Consider the following 19,003-nt stretch of genomic DNA (forward strand, 5'->3'; position numbering starts at 1 on the left):
TTGCAAATTGAATAGCCAATAGTAATGTTCTAATGCTTTTCAATGGGAAAAATCTTTTTTTTTTTTTTCCTATTCTGACATCGATCGTGTCAGAATAAAGAAGAAAAAAAAAGACACATCAGTGTCCAACCCACACCAACTGAGCTTGTGACCTGCAAGGTGCCCACAGCACAACACACTGCAAGGAGAGAGGAGCAATTTGCCTTACAGTGCCTGTGGTGTGACCATGTGATACACCAGCAGCATTCTGCTTCCCAGTGCACATTAAAGCACCCAACTGTAGCCCAACACAATGTAGAATCAAAAGGGACCGACTCAGAGAGCCTGGACAGAAGTTGAACTAGAGAAGAGTGACAGTCTTCTAAAAGAGGGACGGAAGAGCCCAAAAAGAGGCTTTGGAAGAGAAGAGCGATAGTGACAGGACAAGAGTCTGGAAAGGAGCTCAATAGTCTTTTTAAAAAATCAGTTTTTATTTTACACATTTATGCACACAGAAATGGTTTCTTAGCATTGGAAGAACAGTATGTTCCAGACTGTCTCTAAAGTGACTAATATCCATCCAAATGTACTACTTTCCAGGAGCTTTGAGTGCCTGGATACATTTATTCCAGGTACATCATGAACTGATGGGTTGTGGGTTAATTTTATCCTGCCTTTCTGTTCAGATATTGTATAATGATATAGACAGATGAATAAACAGAGGTGAGTATGGTATACTTAGGGATAACCTTACCCTAAAGTGTTATTTAAATGCATGCTAATTGAACAGTTTAATGGGTGTCTATCTGTTTGTATGTCTTAGAAGTTCTAAAAGCAAGATCTGCCCACCCAGCATAACTAATGTAAAACAGGGAAGGTCTCACTCGAGCTGCTGGATTCTTAATTCTCCAGTGCAGTAGGAGAGAGATATTGTGACTGTCTACTGTAGTGCCATGAGACATAAGAAACCAATGAGTGGTTGAACCCACCAGTGTCCACCTTCCATGTACTTGGCCTGCCTATTTACTGGTTTTCTGTAAAACTACTGTTTTCTCTCACAGCTGGACTTCTGGGTTCCCGACTCGGTTTCGCTTCTCGAAGAGGGAAAGACTACTGACTTTCGGGCTCAATATGATGTAGCTTATGATGTTCAAGCTCTGATTGCTCAAAGTGGAATGCCGTTTGAGTAAGTGCAATCACTGCTGTTCTACCTTTATGACATTATAGACATTGGTCTTAGTGAGAACATTTTGTAAAATGTATACTTTGCATGAAATTTGTTAAATATTGATTTAAGCAAACTTGTCATAAAAGAAAAAAACCTGCCAATTGCTTACATCCTTCTTGAAAGTTCAGTTGCCTGGCTGTATTGCTGAACCACGGCGCAGAAATAAATATGCAGATCAGGAAAGTTGAAGAAAAGTAAGATGTCTTATTTGCATGCTTCTTAAAGGGCACTGACCCAGAGTATTGGGAAGCAATTGGATCAGCATAACAGCCAGGTAAATAGCATGTTCGGAAAGAGATCAGCAAAAGAAACCCTCATGGGGAGAACATATATATTCATGCAGATAATGCACCAGGTGGGATTTACAGCTAAACTCTGGAAACAAGAACGTTCATCTAAATATGATCAGGGAACTCTGGGAACAAGAACGTTCATCTAAATATGATCAGGGAACTCTGGGGAACAAGAACGTTCATCTAAATATGATCAGGGATAGCTACACCCCCTATGTGCACCAAATGCTTTTGAATATACAAAGGCACACCAAGATTCAAGTAAGAATACAAACGCTGCTTGTATTTAGAAACTATTTGTTTAGTCCTGAGCTCATCTTAAAACCAAAGCCCCAGAGCTGCAAGGCATTCTCCATGTGCTTTTATTCACATTTATTAACTCAAGGAAAAACTATGTGTTGGGTACAGCCTTGAAACACTGGTGAAAGAATAATAGTTATACTGTATGTTATGTTTATTCTTGTTCCACTTCCATGTCATCATGCTTATTTGTTCAGATAACAATATTTTTTAAATACAGTGGTAACTTGGTTCACGAACTTAATTTGTTCCGCGATTTTGGTCCCGAACCGATTTGGTCGTGAACCGAATCAAACTGTGATCAGACCAGAGGAAGCCATGACCATGTGTCAGAGCAGGGAAAATGGCTGCAGTTGTTCGTCCCCCGAAGTAGAGTTCGCGAACGGAAGCAACATTTTTACGAACTTCCTGTTCGCAAACCGAATTGTCCGCGAACAGAAGCGTTCGTGAACCGAGGTACCTCTGTACTTTTACTTAGGTGAAAAAAAATATAGCATTTGCTTTGTGTAAATAATTGAACAATTATAAAGCTAGAAATTACTAGCAGGGTCATTCACAAAAGGGTGAAGAGTTTGGAGAAGGCACGAGAAGTGAACAATCTAGGACAACATAACTGATTACTTTCCAGTTCAGCTATTTTGTCCTAGATTGTTCACTTCTCCTGCCTTCTCCAAACTCTTCACCCTTTTATCTTACCTAGTTACTTTTACCTTTTATCACGGGTCAGAGGCAATTGTCAGAGGCCACTAATTCAATAGCCCGTTATATACTGAGCTTTGGGTCACGGGAGGAGTGTAGTATATGTAAAATATAAAAAGGTTACCCCATAGTTCTCTTCTAAGCTTTAAACTGGACCATATATATTATTAAATAACAGGACAGAGAGCAGTAATACAATGTGATCCATTGTACATCAGCTTTTATCACTGGATTTAAATGTGCCCACAACTTAATAAAATATTTTTTTTTTTAATAAATGCCCTGTACTCTTCTAAAAGCACATTTTAAACATTTTAGATTTGTATGGGAAAATAAGCAATATGCATTTTATAACAATTATTCTTTTAAAGGAAAATAATCAGATTGAAAAATGTATATCAGTCATCATCAAACATATTATAGTTTTGGTATCAACATAACATACTGGCCTGTTTCTGTGCAGGGTTTTGATTGACGATGTTCAAGTAGCCATTGACAACCAACTTAACAGCAATGTTCGCTCTGTACATAGCTATGAGAAGTACAATGACCTTGAAACGGTAAGGCTGCAATTTGGTTGTTATACATCTTCAGGAAAACACCTTATGGAAAATAAATTATAGCTAGTGTCTCAACCTTAGATTTATGCCTGGACTGCCAACATTGCAGCGCAGAACCCCGACCTTGTTACTCGCTCACAGATTGGAACCTCCTACGAGGGACGTCCTATCTATTTGCTTAAGGTAACCATATCATGAAATGTTTAAATATTTAAAATTGAGCTTCTGTTTAAAGGAAACCCATGTAAAAAAAAATATTTAGGCTTCCAATGCTTAACTCTTTTTTGAAAATGCTACTTGCTTTCTGTCATGCTGTTTAAAGGCTTCTATACTGTACATTCTGAGATACTTATGTGGAACAAGAATTCAGATCAGAAGTTCTAATTGTCCTCTGCCAGAGAAATCCAAGCAACTAGCATGTGTTTTTTTTAGAAGGAGGCCAGTAATGGCAGCCTCAATTTTTCCCTGAGTACAAGATTCCATTAAAATGCAGTTGTAATTTTTGGAACTGGGAGCTGATGAAATGACTAAAGATAGCCAAATAGCAATATCAATTCTCTTTCTTGCAATAGGAAACAGTTAGACTGGAGTCCAGTACCTCACAATCTCTATAATGTGTTTGTACCCACCCAACCACCACATCATGAGAGACAGCATAGTTCACACAGAACAAAACAGAAGCAACATGGGAGGTGCACGCTGATGAGGAAGAGGGGCCCCACACATGGAACACTACATGTAACTGTCAGTTAGATCTATACGTAGATCATATAGATCATTTTTGTAAAAATAAAAAAGGGATAAGATATGTAGCCATTCTATTTACAAATAGTGGATGAAGGTTTCATCATCTCAACTGAGGAAGAAAAAAATAAATAAATATACAGTGTATGTATACATATTTGACCTTTCAAAAGTTTTATTGTTTTCTTCGACACACAAAATCACAAAAACACACCATTACTCACAAAGGGAGAGAAAAAAAAAAAAGAAAGAAAAAAAAGAAGAGCAGAAAAAACAAAAAAAAAAAAAGGAAATGCAATATTAACATCAACACTAGCAGTTTAATTTCATTTAAATTTGATTTTTTTTTTTTAAATCAGGTAGTTCCTCTGCTGAATATATAGCTGACAATTGGGCCATGCGTGCCGCCTGGTAATACTTATGTATATTTGGGACTCCCAACCCCCCTGACTCTCTAGTGCTACAAAGAGTAGTCCTGGGTAGGCGATGACCTTTACCTCCCCATATAAATTTCACTAAGCTTGACTGAAATGCAGCTAGTTCAAATCTAGGAACAGGAATGGGAATAGCCCTAAATAGATATAAGAGCCGAGGGAGTAAGGTCATTTTTATAGCATTTATTCTCCCTATCCAGGAAATATTACACAGGGACCACCTTTCAAGATCCCCCTTCAGTTTTTTAATCATAGGAGGGAAATTCGCCTGATATAACAGGTCGAATGAGGGAGTAAGATTAATCCCTAAATAAGGTAACGACGTCGACGACCATGAGAAAGGGAAAGCAGCTCTGAGCTTTTCTACTTGCTCGGGGGGAATATTTATATTCAAGGCCAAGGACTTAGCTGTATTTATATATAGTCCAGATATCTTTGCAAATCCATCCAGAGATGACATTACACTAGGCAGGGTAGTCAGCGGTTGCGTAAGAAACAGCAATAAGTCGTCTGCAAAAAGGGCGCATTTATGTTCCCTTCCTCCACATTGGACTCCTTTAATGTTGATATTCTCCCGTATAGAGATCGCAAGGGGCTCAATCGCCAAGGCGAATAGTAGAGGGGAAAGTGGACAACCCTGTCTAGTACCCTTGCAAATCTGGATTGGATCAGACCTAAATCCCTGCATTTTGATAGTTGCTGAGGGTGAGGCGTACAGATTCCGGAGCAATCGCCTAAACCCTAGGCCAAACCCCCACTCTTCCAGTAGCGTAAAAAGATAAGTCCAGGATATTGAGTCGAAGGCTTTTTGTAAATCGATGGATAACAACAAGCCCCTGGCCTTTGGGGTACCACCCCACCCGTCTTTAGCAGTGATATTATGTCGATTGCTCTACGAGTTTGATCTGGCCCCTGTCTCCCTCTAATGAACCCCACTTGATCTTTATGAATGTAAGTGGCCAGGAACACATTAATCCTATTGGCTAAAACTTTTGTAAGTAATTTCATGTCGTTATTAATCAATGATATAGGTCTATAATTAGCTACTTCTCCCGGGTCATTATTAGGTTTAGGGATTAAGCTTAGAAACGCCTCATTCATTTCCGGAATCAGTGGTTCCCCTTTACCAATGGCCGCAAACAAAGATTCGAGATGAGGTAGTAATATCTCTTCGAATGTTTTATAATAACCAGCTGAAAAGCCATCTGGTCCCGGGGCAGAGGATACTCTTGTCTGTTTAAAAACTTGCTTAATTTCAAATAGTGTAACTGGTTCTTCCAAAGAGGCTATGTGTACGGGGTCTAAGATAGGGAGTGCCACAGATCTTAAAAATTGCTGTATTAGCGGCTTAGGGGGCGAATGGGTGTTAGCATACAATCGAGTATAGAAAGATTTGAATTCCTGTATTACCACTTCAGGGTTGTGTGAATATGCCCCATTCGCGCATCTTATTTTAGGAATAGAGTAGTTACGCAATTTGGGAGATAATTTAACAGCTAACAGTTGACCAGCCTTATCCCCATGGGAATAAAATTTATGGTAAGACCACCGAAGGCTCCGCTCTGCCACCGTCGTAAGAGCTAGATTTAACGACAAGCGGATTTGATTAATACGGTCACGAAGATCCTTTGTTGGCTCCCGCTTATGTGCTCGGGTTGCGTCAATCATCTCCCCCTCCAATTTAGAGATGTGCGAAATCCGCTGATGTTTTTTACGGGTAGCAATAGAAATTAAGTGCCCTCTCAAAGTGGCTTTATGAGCTTCCCAATTGGTAATAGGGGAGGTGACCGATGGAGTATTAATAGAAAAGTATTCAGTAAGAAGGGTCTGGACCTCCGCTACCACCCCAGGGTCACTAAGTAGTGATTCGTTAAGTCTCCAATGATATGGTCCTCGAGCAGATTGGGCCAATGAAGAGGACATCACCACCATTGCATGATCTGACCATAGGGTTTCTCTAATTTTAACCAGGCTTATGCCGACAAGTGTCTGAGGCGAGACGAAAATGTGATCTATACGAGCATACGTAGCATGGGCATATGAGAAAGGAGTATAATCCTTCTTAGAAGGGTTGCATTCTCGCCACGCATCCACTAAAGAATGTGCGTATAGAAGCTTTGCCAGCTTCAGTCCACGTTTAGGAGGATGTTTCAACTTAGATCCCGAGGGATGGGATTTATCGAGTTTTAGGTCTAAAGCTAGATTAGAATCCCCAGCTAATATTACTGTCCCCTCCATATGAGGGGATAGCGTATTGAGGAGATGAATAAAAAAGGGGATTTGAGCAGAATTGGGGGCATAGTAGGAGATAATCGTAATAAGGCGATCCCCTATACAGCCCTTCACCATCAGATAGCGTCCCTCAGGATCTTTTATTTCTAATTTCAGCCCAAACGGGACATGTCTGGCAAATAAGATAGCTACCCCCTTAGATTTGTCTACCGCATTAGCAAGATAGTATTGGGTGTAGTGTTTATGTATAAACGATGGGTTATAGCTGATTGGAAAATGCGTTTCCTGGAGACAGAGTATATCTATTTTTTGAGACAAGTAGTGGTTGAAGACCACTCGCCGTTTAACTGGCGAGTTTAAGCCTTGCACATTGTGTGTAGCTATGCGGATATCATTTTAACCTGCCGCCATGACTAGGTAGTTGTATCATACCATTCGATATTTCTGGAAAATTCCCACCTAACTGAGACCTAGGGCAGTTTAAGTAGCCTATACCTCCCCGACCAAAAGAATCAATACTGCACTTCAAATAGAAAATAAAAAAGAAATTAACATACAACAAAACAAAAACTAACATTTTACTTAACATACAACATTTAGGGCTTCTAGATGCCCTGTCGAAATACCTTTTAAGAGCTGCCCCTTGCGGGCAACTCGCTTGACTCGAGCAGAGGATCCCGCCTATGGTCGAGTCAAGTGCAGGCGCACAGCTACCAACGGCAGCCTAACCCCACCCCGGGTATCTAGCATCCAGGGGCAAGAGAAAAGGAAAGAGAACACTCACAGTTGCTCCCCTCTCAGCTCTCGCCCTACTGGACGTCTGAGTGTTTAAGGCTGCTACCCCACTATCTTCCCTATCCCCATAATAGCTAAATAGTTATATTTACATCCTTAATTTATGAAACTAATAATGATATCTACCAAGTCCTATAGAAAAGAACCTTGGATCCCTGATTAATAAGGACTGATTTATATATAAACCGAAAGAGCTCCCCAATAAGATGCCATATATATATAAATCTAACAAGATGGCCAAAAATGGCATATATTTACTAATGGAGTACCTTTAATAACGTGCACTATAATAAAACTTAGCATCTAGAATAGTTTTGTGATTATCCCTTAAATTCCCCTTCCCCTATATGAGGCTCGGGTTATTATTACCTCCAAATTAGTGCTTCCCTTATCCAAGACTTATCGTGTGTGTGAAATCCCGCAGTGTTGAGGTGAAGAGGATTTCACCCCATATTGCTGTGTTCCTTATAAATACCCCCTGTCTCCCCATCGGTTAAAACCGCAGAAAGAGGTGAGAGGAGAGAAAGGGATACCCCTCCCCCCCCCCTCGGGTGCTACGCCACATAAGGATTAATTCCAATAGCGGGGATGTGGAAATGTCCTCACCCCCTTCCACTCTCCCCTCCTCTTTCCTCTTCTGTCTCCCCTCCCCTCTTGAGAAAATTTTTTTATATGTAAAAAGTACCGAATACCATTGAGTGATTAGTTAATTATTACTGTGATTTAACTTCAGTTGATCCCACGATCTGCTCTGTCCCCATAATAGTTAAGTAGTTATATTTACACATAACGTTTACTATACCAATAGTAATATCTATCAAGTTTTGTAGAAGGCTTGAGTCCTTTATTGATAAAAAAACTGATTTATAGATGATCCAAGAAAGCTCCCCAATGACTTGCTTTATATGTGTGTGTCTATCTAGATGGCCCGAAATGGTAGATGTTTTAGCTAGCGAGGAACCCCCAATAGAATGCGCTATAGTAGCACCTAGCATACTGAAATAATTTGTGATTATCCCTTAAAGTCCCCATTACCTATATAGGACTCAGGTTATTATTACCCTCAACTTAGTACCTCCCTTGTCGAGGACTTATTGTGTTTGTGAAATCCCCCCGTGTTGGGTGAAGAGAATTTCACCCATAATATTCCTCATAAATACCCATCTCCCTGTCGGTTAAAAACCCGCTGATAGAGTGAAAGAGAGGGAGAAAAAACAACAGCAAAAAAAAACAAAAAAAAAACAACCAAGCCCCCCCCCCCCCAAAACCCCCTTTAGGTGCAACATCATGTAAAAATATTTTCCAATAGCGGGGGTGTGAAGTGCCGTTACCCCTTGAATCTTCTCCTTTTCTTTTCCCTTTCACCCCTTGAAGAATGTCTATGTGAAAAAGTACTAAGTTCTCTTGAGTGATTGTTTAATTATTAGTGAGATTTAACATCAATGCCAATAAGTGTCAGTGATTTTTAGAAGTTGTGTCCTCATAATCCATCCTTGGGTGATTAATTAACCTATCGTGCCATTAATAAGTGAATGTGAACTTCCTCTAATCTCCCCACTTCTATTTACCGACCATTTTTAACTAAAAATGCATTTCATACCCATAGTGTTAAGTATGCTAGGATCTCTAACAAACAGTCATTAGGGTTACGTCTTCTAGTCCATTTCTTAATATCCGATGCCCATAGGCAATAGTCCACCAAAAGGACAGTCTGCTTTTATGTCCGCTATGATTTGTCTAGTGGTACGGGCTAATCCTTTATCTAAGATCAGACAGTTTAGCAAGTAAGGGGTGATCATCCGCTATATCCACCGGGATATGGTCACCATGTATTATGCATGGTGGATTAAATTCAGGTGGGAGTTCTCTCTGGATAGATCTCATCTCCTCTGTTGTACGCTCAATAGGAGAGACCATGGACACAGATGATTTTTGATCGGGGGAGTCGGTACTCACTGTTGTCCGGTGCGTAGAGTCAGAGGAGTCTTCCACATCGCTGTGCCTGACTCGCAGCTGTTGTGTAAGAGACGGCGAAGATGCGGCATCCATCTTGGAAGTCCGGGTCTCAGGCCGTCGCTTCTGTGGTTGCTTCCTAGACCTTCTTGGTCTCCCCCCGGCCATCAATCTATATTTAATACTTCAGATATATATGTGGTAGGATATCTCACGTCACGTAACTGTGTTAATGATCCCCAATCCAGCAGTCAAGTCTACAATATAAACGGTACTGATACTGATGTCCTCTGAATGAATTTATAATCTACCACACACTTAAACTTCCTTTTGGCTATTCAGCTGTTTGCAATCGGCGTCCAGACAGGCGTAAGGAATTAAAGCATTTAGAGCCTCTGAGAGCTTTCACTTTAAAGGCTAACGTGATTATGTTTAATTCAAGAGGATCCTCCAGACCCTTAGCCCTTCATAATAATCTTGTGTGGTGTAGGCACATCAGACAATATCACAGGGTAAGAGTACTTATGTATACATATTTGAATGTATGTATTTATTTTTAAGGTTGGAAAAGCTGGTGCCAATAAAAATGCCGTCTTCATAGATTGTGGATTTCATGCCAGAGAATGGGTCACTCCTGCATTCTGCCAGTGGTTTGTGAAGGAGGTTAGTTCTTTTTTGTATTGCTTTAAATTAACATCTTAAATATTAAATACCATAAGTTGTGGATTCAGGGGTGCTATTTATCCTACTTAGGCTGGATTCACATATAACCGTGCCTGCTTCAATGTGGTTTTCATTGCTTCTCATATGCATGTGGACGCATATTTCACATACGTTTTCATCTGTTTACACACATCATACAATTTAGTTTTTTAGTCAATGAGGATGTATCTTGCAGTGACATCATTGTTGTGGACTTTTGGGGGATATGCTTTCTGTATTATTAAATCTAAGCAATGGTTGCTTTTACACCACTGTTTGCAGCTTCTGTGTCTCTCTTTGTAATATTGATGGGAGGAGTCGCATAAAAGAGGGAGGCTATGGACCTGCCTGATGAGTGCCTCACTGGCATAGAAAGGATCACAGCAGCAATCTTGATTGACATTTGTGTGAGTACATGTCAGGTATCCAGGTGAGGCGCTTGTTATCATGGGATAGCAAGCTGCCTTGTGCTCACCCACAATGCATTGAAAATGTATTAGAAGAGATCTATAGGGAGGGGAGGATCAGAGAGGGAGGGTGGAATCCCTGTGGAGAAGATCGGGAAGTGAGCGAGCGGCGGTATGCTTTCGCACACTTCCCGATTGATAGAGCTGACATGTGACAGTTTCAATGTCACATGTCGGCTCTAACTTTAGGGATGAGTGTACTTCACTGACCCCATAGTTCTCCTTTTAAACACACTATGGGGTCTATTCACGAAGCTGCCGAAGGATCCGGCCGTAGCTTCGGCCGATCCTTCGGCTAGCTTCGGCCCCAGGACCCCTTCGGTTCAGTAGAACCGAAGGGGTGCTGTACGAGCTATTAACAATAGCCCGTTCAGCTCCCGATCATGGACGAGCGGCTCAGTCGAGCTGTACGCATATGCATCGGCTCGGCTGAGCCGTGCTGAAAGCCGAAGCTGGCTGAGCGGCCGGCCGACAGCCTGCTTCTGACAGCCGTGATCTTACGGCTGGCTCCGGCCACTTTCAGAGAGATCAGCTGAGTAACACGAGAGAGTGCAAATGGAGCAAAGCTGAATACCACTTCTGGCGGACAGGCAGAGTGATCTGTGCCGTGACATCACTGTCCTACTTCCACCCACTGTAGCAGCAAATAGGTTTTTGCAGCAGAAAAGGCTGAAACATGCCCTGAAACATGATATGACCACAAACAATAAGTGTCCAGCCCACACCAACTGAGCTTGTGACCTGCAAGGTGCCCACAACAGTGTCAGAATAAAGAAAAAAAAAGACACATCAGTGCTTCTCTCCTTGGCGGCTGGGAGCGGGAGGCTCCCAGAGCGACCCTCAGGTCAGTTATTCACACGGCTGCCTTTCGCAGCTTTGTGAATAACCCTCCGTTTTGTTTTTTTACAGTAATGTAAATGGAGTAAAACTTGTTCAAAGTTCATATTGATAAAAGGTAGGAAGTGTCATGTATACATTATACATTTTAAAGGGAAAGCACAGCTTTTTTTTTAGAAGCACACATTTAGTTATTAGTGTTTAATGCTTATCTTATATTAATTTTTGGGTGACTTTTCATTTTATAAGATTACTGTTCTATAGCTTATTATTGTAGAGCTTTGTTAGATTACCCATTAGAGTAAGTCTCTCTGGCTCAGTGCAATTTCTCTCTCTCAACAACTGCTGAGATAATATAGCAGCCACTTAACAAATAGATGTCACACGAAGCAAGCCGATGTACGGCTGAAATTAGCCGTACCAGCCTGAAGTGAATAGCCGAACAGTGTTCGGCTCACTTCACTTCAGATCGGTCATTCACTCGGCTGCCCTCGGCAGCTTCGTGAATAGACCCCTATATGTTCATTTCCATAGACTTATATTGGACTCATGAAAATGCATTAAAAAAGAAGCATACTTTTCTTTGAAAAATGGTTTACAATGCTGCACACCAGTTGGTTTACATATGTTTTGATAACACGCACTTTGTCTTGCTTTCTGTCAGGGTTCTGACTTAACTGGTTTGCAGTGTTCTGGCTTGTCTGCCATTTTACCCACCTATGATTCCTCCTTTCCCTGAGCAGATTCTGTAACGTTGCTCACTACTCCCAGGCTCCCTCTTATAGCCAAACAGGAGAGCATCATTGGAGAGAGTCAGATGGGAGTTTCCTGCTAGTGTATTCCTGCTGTTCCTATGAGTAATCTGATTCTGTGTATGACCCAATCCTGGCTGACGTTCTCCTCTGGTTACTGCTCCTGGCTTGTTCCTGACAGCACTGATCTCCGTGTTCCTGACCTGGCTTGTACGACTACCCACTCCGGCTCCTGACTTTAGCTTGTTCCGGTTTAGGATTTTTGCTTGCTCCTGTGGACACTTTTCTTAATAAATATTTTAACTAGCACCTTATGCTTGTCTGGTTTTCAATGTGCTCTGACACTTTCCAACAAGTACGTTAAAACAGAAAGGTGTGAACCTGGCTTTATACAACGCCACTTCTTTTCTCTTACAATCCATGTTTCACTTAGCTATGAAAGAAAAAAACATTATGATTCTGTATGTTTCTAACTTGGTAATTTTATCTTTTTATTTTAATAAAAGGCTGTTAATTCTTATGGCTCTGATCCAGAATTTACCAACCTTCTTGATACTCTGGATTTCTATGTTGTGCCGGTCCTGAATGTTGATGGCTACACATATACCTGGACAAATGTAAGATGAGATTGTGTTTACTGTTAAAAATAAATGATTATTTCATATGGACTAAACACTGTAGTTTTTGCTATAGGACCGCATGTGGAGAAAAACACGCTCGTTCAACAAGAATACACCCTGCACTGGTACTGATCCAAACAGAAATTTTGCTGCAGCATGGGGCAGTAAGTTTTCAAGCTAGTATCCAAACTTTGGATGGATTTCTAGTGTTCAGTGGTATTATATCCTTCACTGTTTCTCTGCATGTCCTTAGATGTACAAAATATAGAATTGGGGACTTATGGATAAGTGAAACTTTTAATATTTGCTCTACTCTGCTGTATCCCATGGACATAGAGTAACCCACTGAAAATCCAGATGTTGCACAGCTGAAGACAAAAATGATAGATATTTTGCCATTAAATGTAAACAAATAAATCTGCGCTTCTGGAAAAATAAAATTTAGTAATAAATTAAATTAACATTAGCTGGCAAAATTCATGAACCTCTGCAAATTAGCCCAGCCTGGGTCAAATCCTGGTGTAAACATAGATATTTGTTTCCCACTACTTTTCAGGAATTGAACATATAAGTAGTAGTTGTAGTCATAATAGTAGTAGTACAATACTCTCAAAACCTATATTAGCTTGAATTAAAGTATATATTGTTCTCAATGGGGTTTACTGTCAGAAAAAAACATTGAAAAAAAAAACCATAATTGTCTATTTTATTACAAGTACATTAACACTAGATGATATTAACCAATCTTAACTACAAATGTACACTTTAATTTTAATTATTTGTTTTTTATTAATATTAATATTATGTATGTATTTATTAATTCATAGCTTCTACAAAAAATGTTCTCCCTTTGTCTTATTTATAAGCCTTTAAAAATGTACCTTCTTACAGTGCTCGTTAGGTTTTTTTAATCTAATGCATGAAAACTTGTGATTTTGTACAAGGATTCTTCAAGTGTTTAATACCTCTACATTCTGGCAAACCCTTCTTAAATGTTCTAAGTTTTCTTTCTACATATTTGTAGATATAATACATAATATAATAAAACAATTTTAGTCAAATTGATTTCATCATCTCTGAAGCTAATGGAGCAACATCAAGTCCTTGCAGCGAGGTTTATTGTGGTACAACTCCAGAATCGGAGAGTGAAACCAGAGCTCTTGGTGACTTCATCCGGTCTAATCTTTCATCTATCAAGGCTTACCTGACCATTCACTCCTATTCTCAGATGCTTCTGTTCCCTTACTCCTACAAACATAAACTAGCAAAAGACTATGATGAACTGGTGAGTACTCTATGAAAGACATTGCATTATTGTCAAAGAATCGCATATTTTTAGTTGTTGGGAGCAAAGCTCTACAGACAGATATACATTTTTGTTCTCTTATAAAATGCATCATATCTCAAAAAGTGTAGTGTAAGGTTTACATATCAACCTTCTGTTTCTGGGGGAAAAGCCACTAAAGAGATGTGGATTCATGGGTGCTATTTTATCCTTCTTACACAAGGTCACTTCATTTATTTAAATACATTTTTTCATTTAGCTAAGAAAGCAAAAATATATGATTCAAGGCATGTTTCTAACTTGGCATATCTTTCTTATGTGAATAATAGCCTGATAATTCGTTTTTGCTCTAATCCGAAATTACTGGGGGATAGGCACATCTTCTGATGGAAAGCTAGAGCAATAAGCTCAGCTAAAATATTCAGTTAGTTAGCTCAAACCGGAGTATTGCAGTGCTGGAGATTCAAGTACATTGACAACATACAGGATGTGTAAAGTGAAAAAAAATGGTTTATATAAAATTCCACTACAACACTAAGGCGGTTTGATTGGCGCTCAGATTTATTTAACAAAGCAATGAAAATGATTATGATTGTGTACAGTAATAGGAAAAAATTAAGGATTCAAGTCCTGGATAACAGCGCTCTCCTGTGGGGTTGGGGATGAGTGGTTTTGTGTTGTTCAGAGCTTTCCAGGTGTTTGTATGACTAGATCTAGGCTGTATGGGAGAGGAAGGTGTAAACGTGGGTGTGGCGTGCAGCTTCTGTTCAACATGGACCGGGGTGTCCAATTGGTATAAGTGCAAAAAAACAGAAAAGAAGGGTCTGAAGCGCGACTGCCCTTGGAACATCACCTACCTCCACAAATACTTAGATCTAAAAATCACACCCAGAGGCCTAAGAGTAAAAAAATGTTGCGATTTTTTGGACGATGATTTAAAAAGACAATGGGAGTGGGTAGCTGAATTTGGGACCTTCAAATGGATAGAACTCATAATAGAACAACGAAGCACTTCTTTGTTTTTGTTTTTCTTTGTTTTTTATTTTTCTCCCTTCACCCCTGATACTCTACACGTCGCGGAGAGAACACCGGGTAAAGCGCTTCAGACCCTTCTATTGTGTACAGTAAACCTATAGTAACCAAGCAGATTTCAGTTTATTGTAGATCGTTAAGTCAGATCGTTACTGTATTCTGAATATTTCTACTTCTATTAGGACTTACATGCACTAAATAAGACCACATGTATTCCAGTGTACTCCTATTTTACCAAAACACTCTTGGTTTGTCTAAGTGACATCTAAGAGATGGGGAATGACTAATAACCAAACTCAGGTCAAGTTCATGCCAGTAGTAATGAACATGTGCCTGCATTGTACTAGTCACTGCTTATTAAATTGCAGCTGCCAATTTGCCTTCCAAGTCAAACTGACAGGTTTCTTTGATAACCCTTCCCCTGCTACTTACTTTCATCGCATTCCCTGACTACTTTGTTCATTTGCAAGATCCCTTGAAAATACCTGATACTTCCAGGTATGGGGAAGCATATGACCCTCTCCCCTTCTCCCATGATGCAGTACTCAGGAGGAAGGTCACTAGCCCAGAGCTCTGACACAGATCAGCAATGAGCTTAAACAGGACTTAAAACTCTGTTCTCAGGCAGGCAAAAAATAAATAGATGAGAGCAGGGAAAGTAAGTTTGATGGGGGTTGACTATCAAGAGAGCCTTTTACGTTGCCCTAAATGGTGAAAGATTCCTGTTCACTTAAAAACAAAAGTAAAAAACTGGAAATATAAAAAAATTAGGATGCTGCAATTCACCACTAAATTAATTTCAGAGACAAATGTTTTAAATGCTGGTTAAAAGATGAAAGCAAGCACTATGATTAGTCACTGAGGACAATATCATTATATTTTCATTGGTCCATTTTTGTTTTTTTTTTAATGTTAGGTAAGATTATGTTTAAAACAATCTGTGAATGTGCAACAAAGCCTATTCAGTGACAATATAAATAGATAAAAGAAGAATTGGCACATTACTTAATGTGGCTATTGGGGTGGGAGCGTGACTTAAAATGAATTACATCGTTAACAATGTGTTTTTCTATTTTAGTTTGCGCTTGCAGAAGGTGCAGTTAATGCCCTGTCATCCTTGTATGGAACCACTTATACCTATGGACCTGGAGGAAAAACCATCTGTAAGTTGAATCTGTCATGTGTTTTTATTGCTATTATTACACAAGGTTTGGCCCTAATATCCCATAATCCATAAACAAAATATGACTGTAGCCATAAAGTAGCGAGCCCTGTACATTGATGCTGATTTACTAAAGGAGCTGAAAATGTTAACACAATTAGCTGTGTGAATATTCACTTTAATTATCCAATAATGTGCAGATAAAATAAACAAACAGGAATTTGCTTTTCGACTGAAGTGACTATTTATACAGTTGATTGTATGAAGATTCTCTACCTCTTTAAATCAGTGAATCAGATTCAGTGTCCTAATCAATAGTTTACTAACTACTGGCTAAGCCTATAAAAAACCTATATGGATATGAACTTATTTAATACAACAAACAGCAGTGTGCAGAATCCACCTGTCGATGGTCTGAAAATACCAAGCTAAAATCTAATTGGATGTTCTTTATTTTATCACATCATTAACAGTTTGCTGAGACTTACGTTTGTTGCTACACCAACAAATAGGACAATTTTATTGTGCTACCTACACTGCCTGGCCATAAAAAAGTCACAACCTGAATTTAGCCAAGCAAATAGGTAAGAGCTATAGGGATTGCTTTTGTTGGTTAGGGGTAGGTTCAGCAACATTATGTCCCCCCCAAAAAGCAGGTCAGCTGCCTGCCTGAATACACTGAATAATCAGGTTTTTCCATCAATTGATTTTTTCTTCCCTGATGGCACATTGGGCATATTCCAAGATGACAATGTCAGGATTCATCGGACTCAAATTGTGAAAGAGTGGTTCAGGGATGATGAGACATAATTTTCACACATGGATTGGCCACCACAGAGTTCAGACCTTAACCCCATTGGGATGTGCTGGGGAAGACTTTACACAGTGGTCGGACTCTCCCATCATCACTATAAGATCTTGGGGAAAAATTGTGAATGGAAATAAATATTGTGACATTGCATAAGCTTGAAATGATGCCACGGTAAATGCGCACTGTACTCGAAGCTAAAGGTGGTCCAGCAAAATAGTGTGACTTTTTTTTGCCAGGCAGTGTATTTACAGCAAACTGGATACTTGGCAGTGTTTCCGTTATCCCCAACTTCTGTCACGGCCACTTTTCCATCAGCTTTGTTGGTATTTAAATATGAAGAAAAATCTACAGACAAGTGGAAAAAAATGTTTTAAAAAATCATACACTCAACACCATTAGAATTGTAATGTATACTGCATGATCAGTATACTGTATTCTGGCTATAGTAAGCCTTAAAATGGTATCCATGTTTTTTATTGTTTACTTTCACTTGCTAAAGTCAGGAGTTTCAACTCTCTACTATTCGCTAATGCAGATGAAGGATACATGCAATTTTTGGGTTTTGTTGGGGTAAGGAGGACCTAGGCCAATTACTGCATTAGATGCTAGCCATCAATAATGCAGCAGAGCCCAGTGTCCTTCACCTGACATATTTATGCACAAGGGTGGATAGAAAACAGATAACATAACATGAGGGATGCTCATGAAAGGTCACCAGAAAGTGAAACTACACAATTTCTTTTGGAATTAATCACTACTAGATTGCAGAACTGATGTAATTTGATTTGAATTATGGGAAGTCTGAATCAATCCACGTATCTGAATACATTGCAGGTGGTACATTATTGTACATAATATTCTTTGTGTTTTTAGAGTTATTATACTGTAGTAACTGTGCTATATTCTTTATTTCTTACTTTTTTTTTAGATCTTTCTTCTGGAGGATCAGATGACTGGGCATATGATACCGGTGTTAAATATTCCTTCACATTTGAGCTGCGCGACACTGGAAAATATGGCTTCATTCTTCCTGAATCTGAAATTGTAGAAACCTGTGAAGAAACAATGCTAGCTATCAAATACATTGCTAATCATGTCCTGAATAACGCTTAAATAAAAAGAAGCATTGACTACTATCACTTTGTTTTATGTGATTTATGTGCCATACACATAGAAGTTTGCATTCATAGGTTGGAACTGGTGAACTTGAAACTTTTCTTCAATCTTTTTAACTGCATAACTTTGTAAATAAGAACATATTGCCATTATGCAAAGCAATAAATTATATTTTATACTTAAAGGAGTTGGGTTAATAAAGGGGCTGAAGCTGTCCACTTATCGAAGATTCCATGAGTTTAACAAATAAGGTGACGCGGTGTTCACTTCAATTAACCAACCATGTCCATGTAAAAATCCTAATAATTGGCTTTCAAAGTGAGCATACTAACATTTGACATTGACATGTGCTCTAAGTCGGTGTTTTGACCACATTTTGGTAATTCCCTGTCCACATCATATTATTTTGAATGGAGATTCATGATGTTCTAAACACCATACAACCTAGAAAAATCTGTTTCTGATGCATCCATGAACCCAATAATATGTTATCAGGACCTGCACAAGCATCCTTATGCCTTTGTATGTAGGTTTATCTTAGTGAAAAACGCAGGTCTTTAGCAGGGCTCATTACAGCAATTATACCGTTAGTCTGTTTACTTCAATCCGAATTCAAACTTTAGAACATGGGAAAAGTTTGAATTCGAACCCAATGCAAGTCTATAGGGGTAGAACTTTAAAAATCAAATGTCCCCATTTTGAAGCCTTATATGCAATTTATTGTCCATAAAAAGGGTATGGGGATTCGGGTACTGCCCTGGGGGACATGAATCAATGAAAAAGAAACTTTAAAAAAACTTTTAAAAAAACAGTTTTTAAAGGTTAAAAGGGCAACAATAAAAATGAAAAATTCCTTTAAATATTGTGCCTGGGGAGCCCCCATAAACTGCCTGTAAAGTGGCAAATCTGTACGATGTATATAACCTGCTGCAGCAAAAATGAATTTTCTAAAAGAAAAAAATGACATTTAAAAATGTTTTAAAAAGCATGCGGTTCCCCCTC

At 39.3% G+C, this 19,003-nt stretch overlaps 1 protein-coding gene across 1 annotated transcript in view; it reads left to right on the top strand.

Annotated features, from left to right (window-relative positions):
- LOC108797314 (carboxypeptidase B-like) overlaps nt 1–17,998 on the top strand; it is a 35,406-nt gene extending 17,408 nt beyond the window's left edge. Inside the window, exons 3-11 of the mRNA XM_018568895.1 lie at nt 1,041–1,165; nt 2,963–3,059; nt 3,141–3,242; nt 9,779–9,880; nt 12,482–12,592; nt 12,669–12,759; nt 13,678–13,880; nt 15,991–16,075; nt 17,814–17,998. Of these exons, the coding sequence (XP_018424397.1) occupies nt 1,041–1,165; nt 2,963–3,059; nt 3,141–3,242; nt 9,779–9,880; nt 12,482–12,592; nt 12,669–12,759; nt 13,678–13,880; nt 15,991–16,075; nt 17,814–17,998 (1,101 nt within the window). The remainder of the gene's footprint in view (nt 1–1,040; nt 1,166–2,962; nt 3,060–3,140; nt 3,243–9,778; nt 9,881–12,481; nt 12,593–12,668; nt 12,760–13,677; nt 13,881–15,990; nt 16,076–17,813) is intronic.
- The last annotated feature ends 1,005 nt before the right edge of the window (nt 17,999–19,003 follow it).

The sequence above is a fragment of the Nanorana parkeri genome, unplaced genomic scaffold, assembly GCF_000935625.1.
Source record: "Nanorana parkeri isolate BGI_ZX_2015 unplaced genomic scaffold, ASM93562v1 scaffold1259, whole genome shotgun sequence".
Lineage (NCBI taxonomy): Eukaryota > Metazoa > Chordata > Amphibia > Anura > Dicroglossidae > Nanorana > Nanorana parkeri.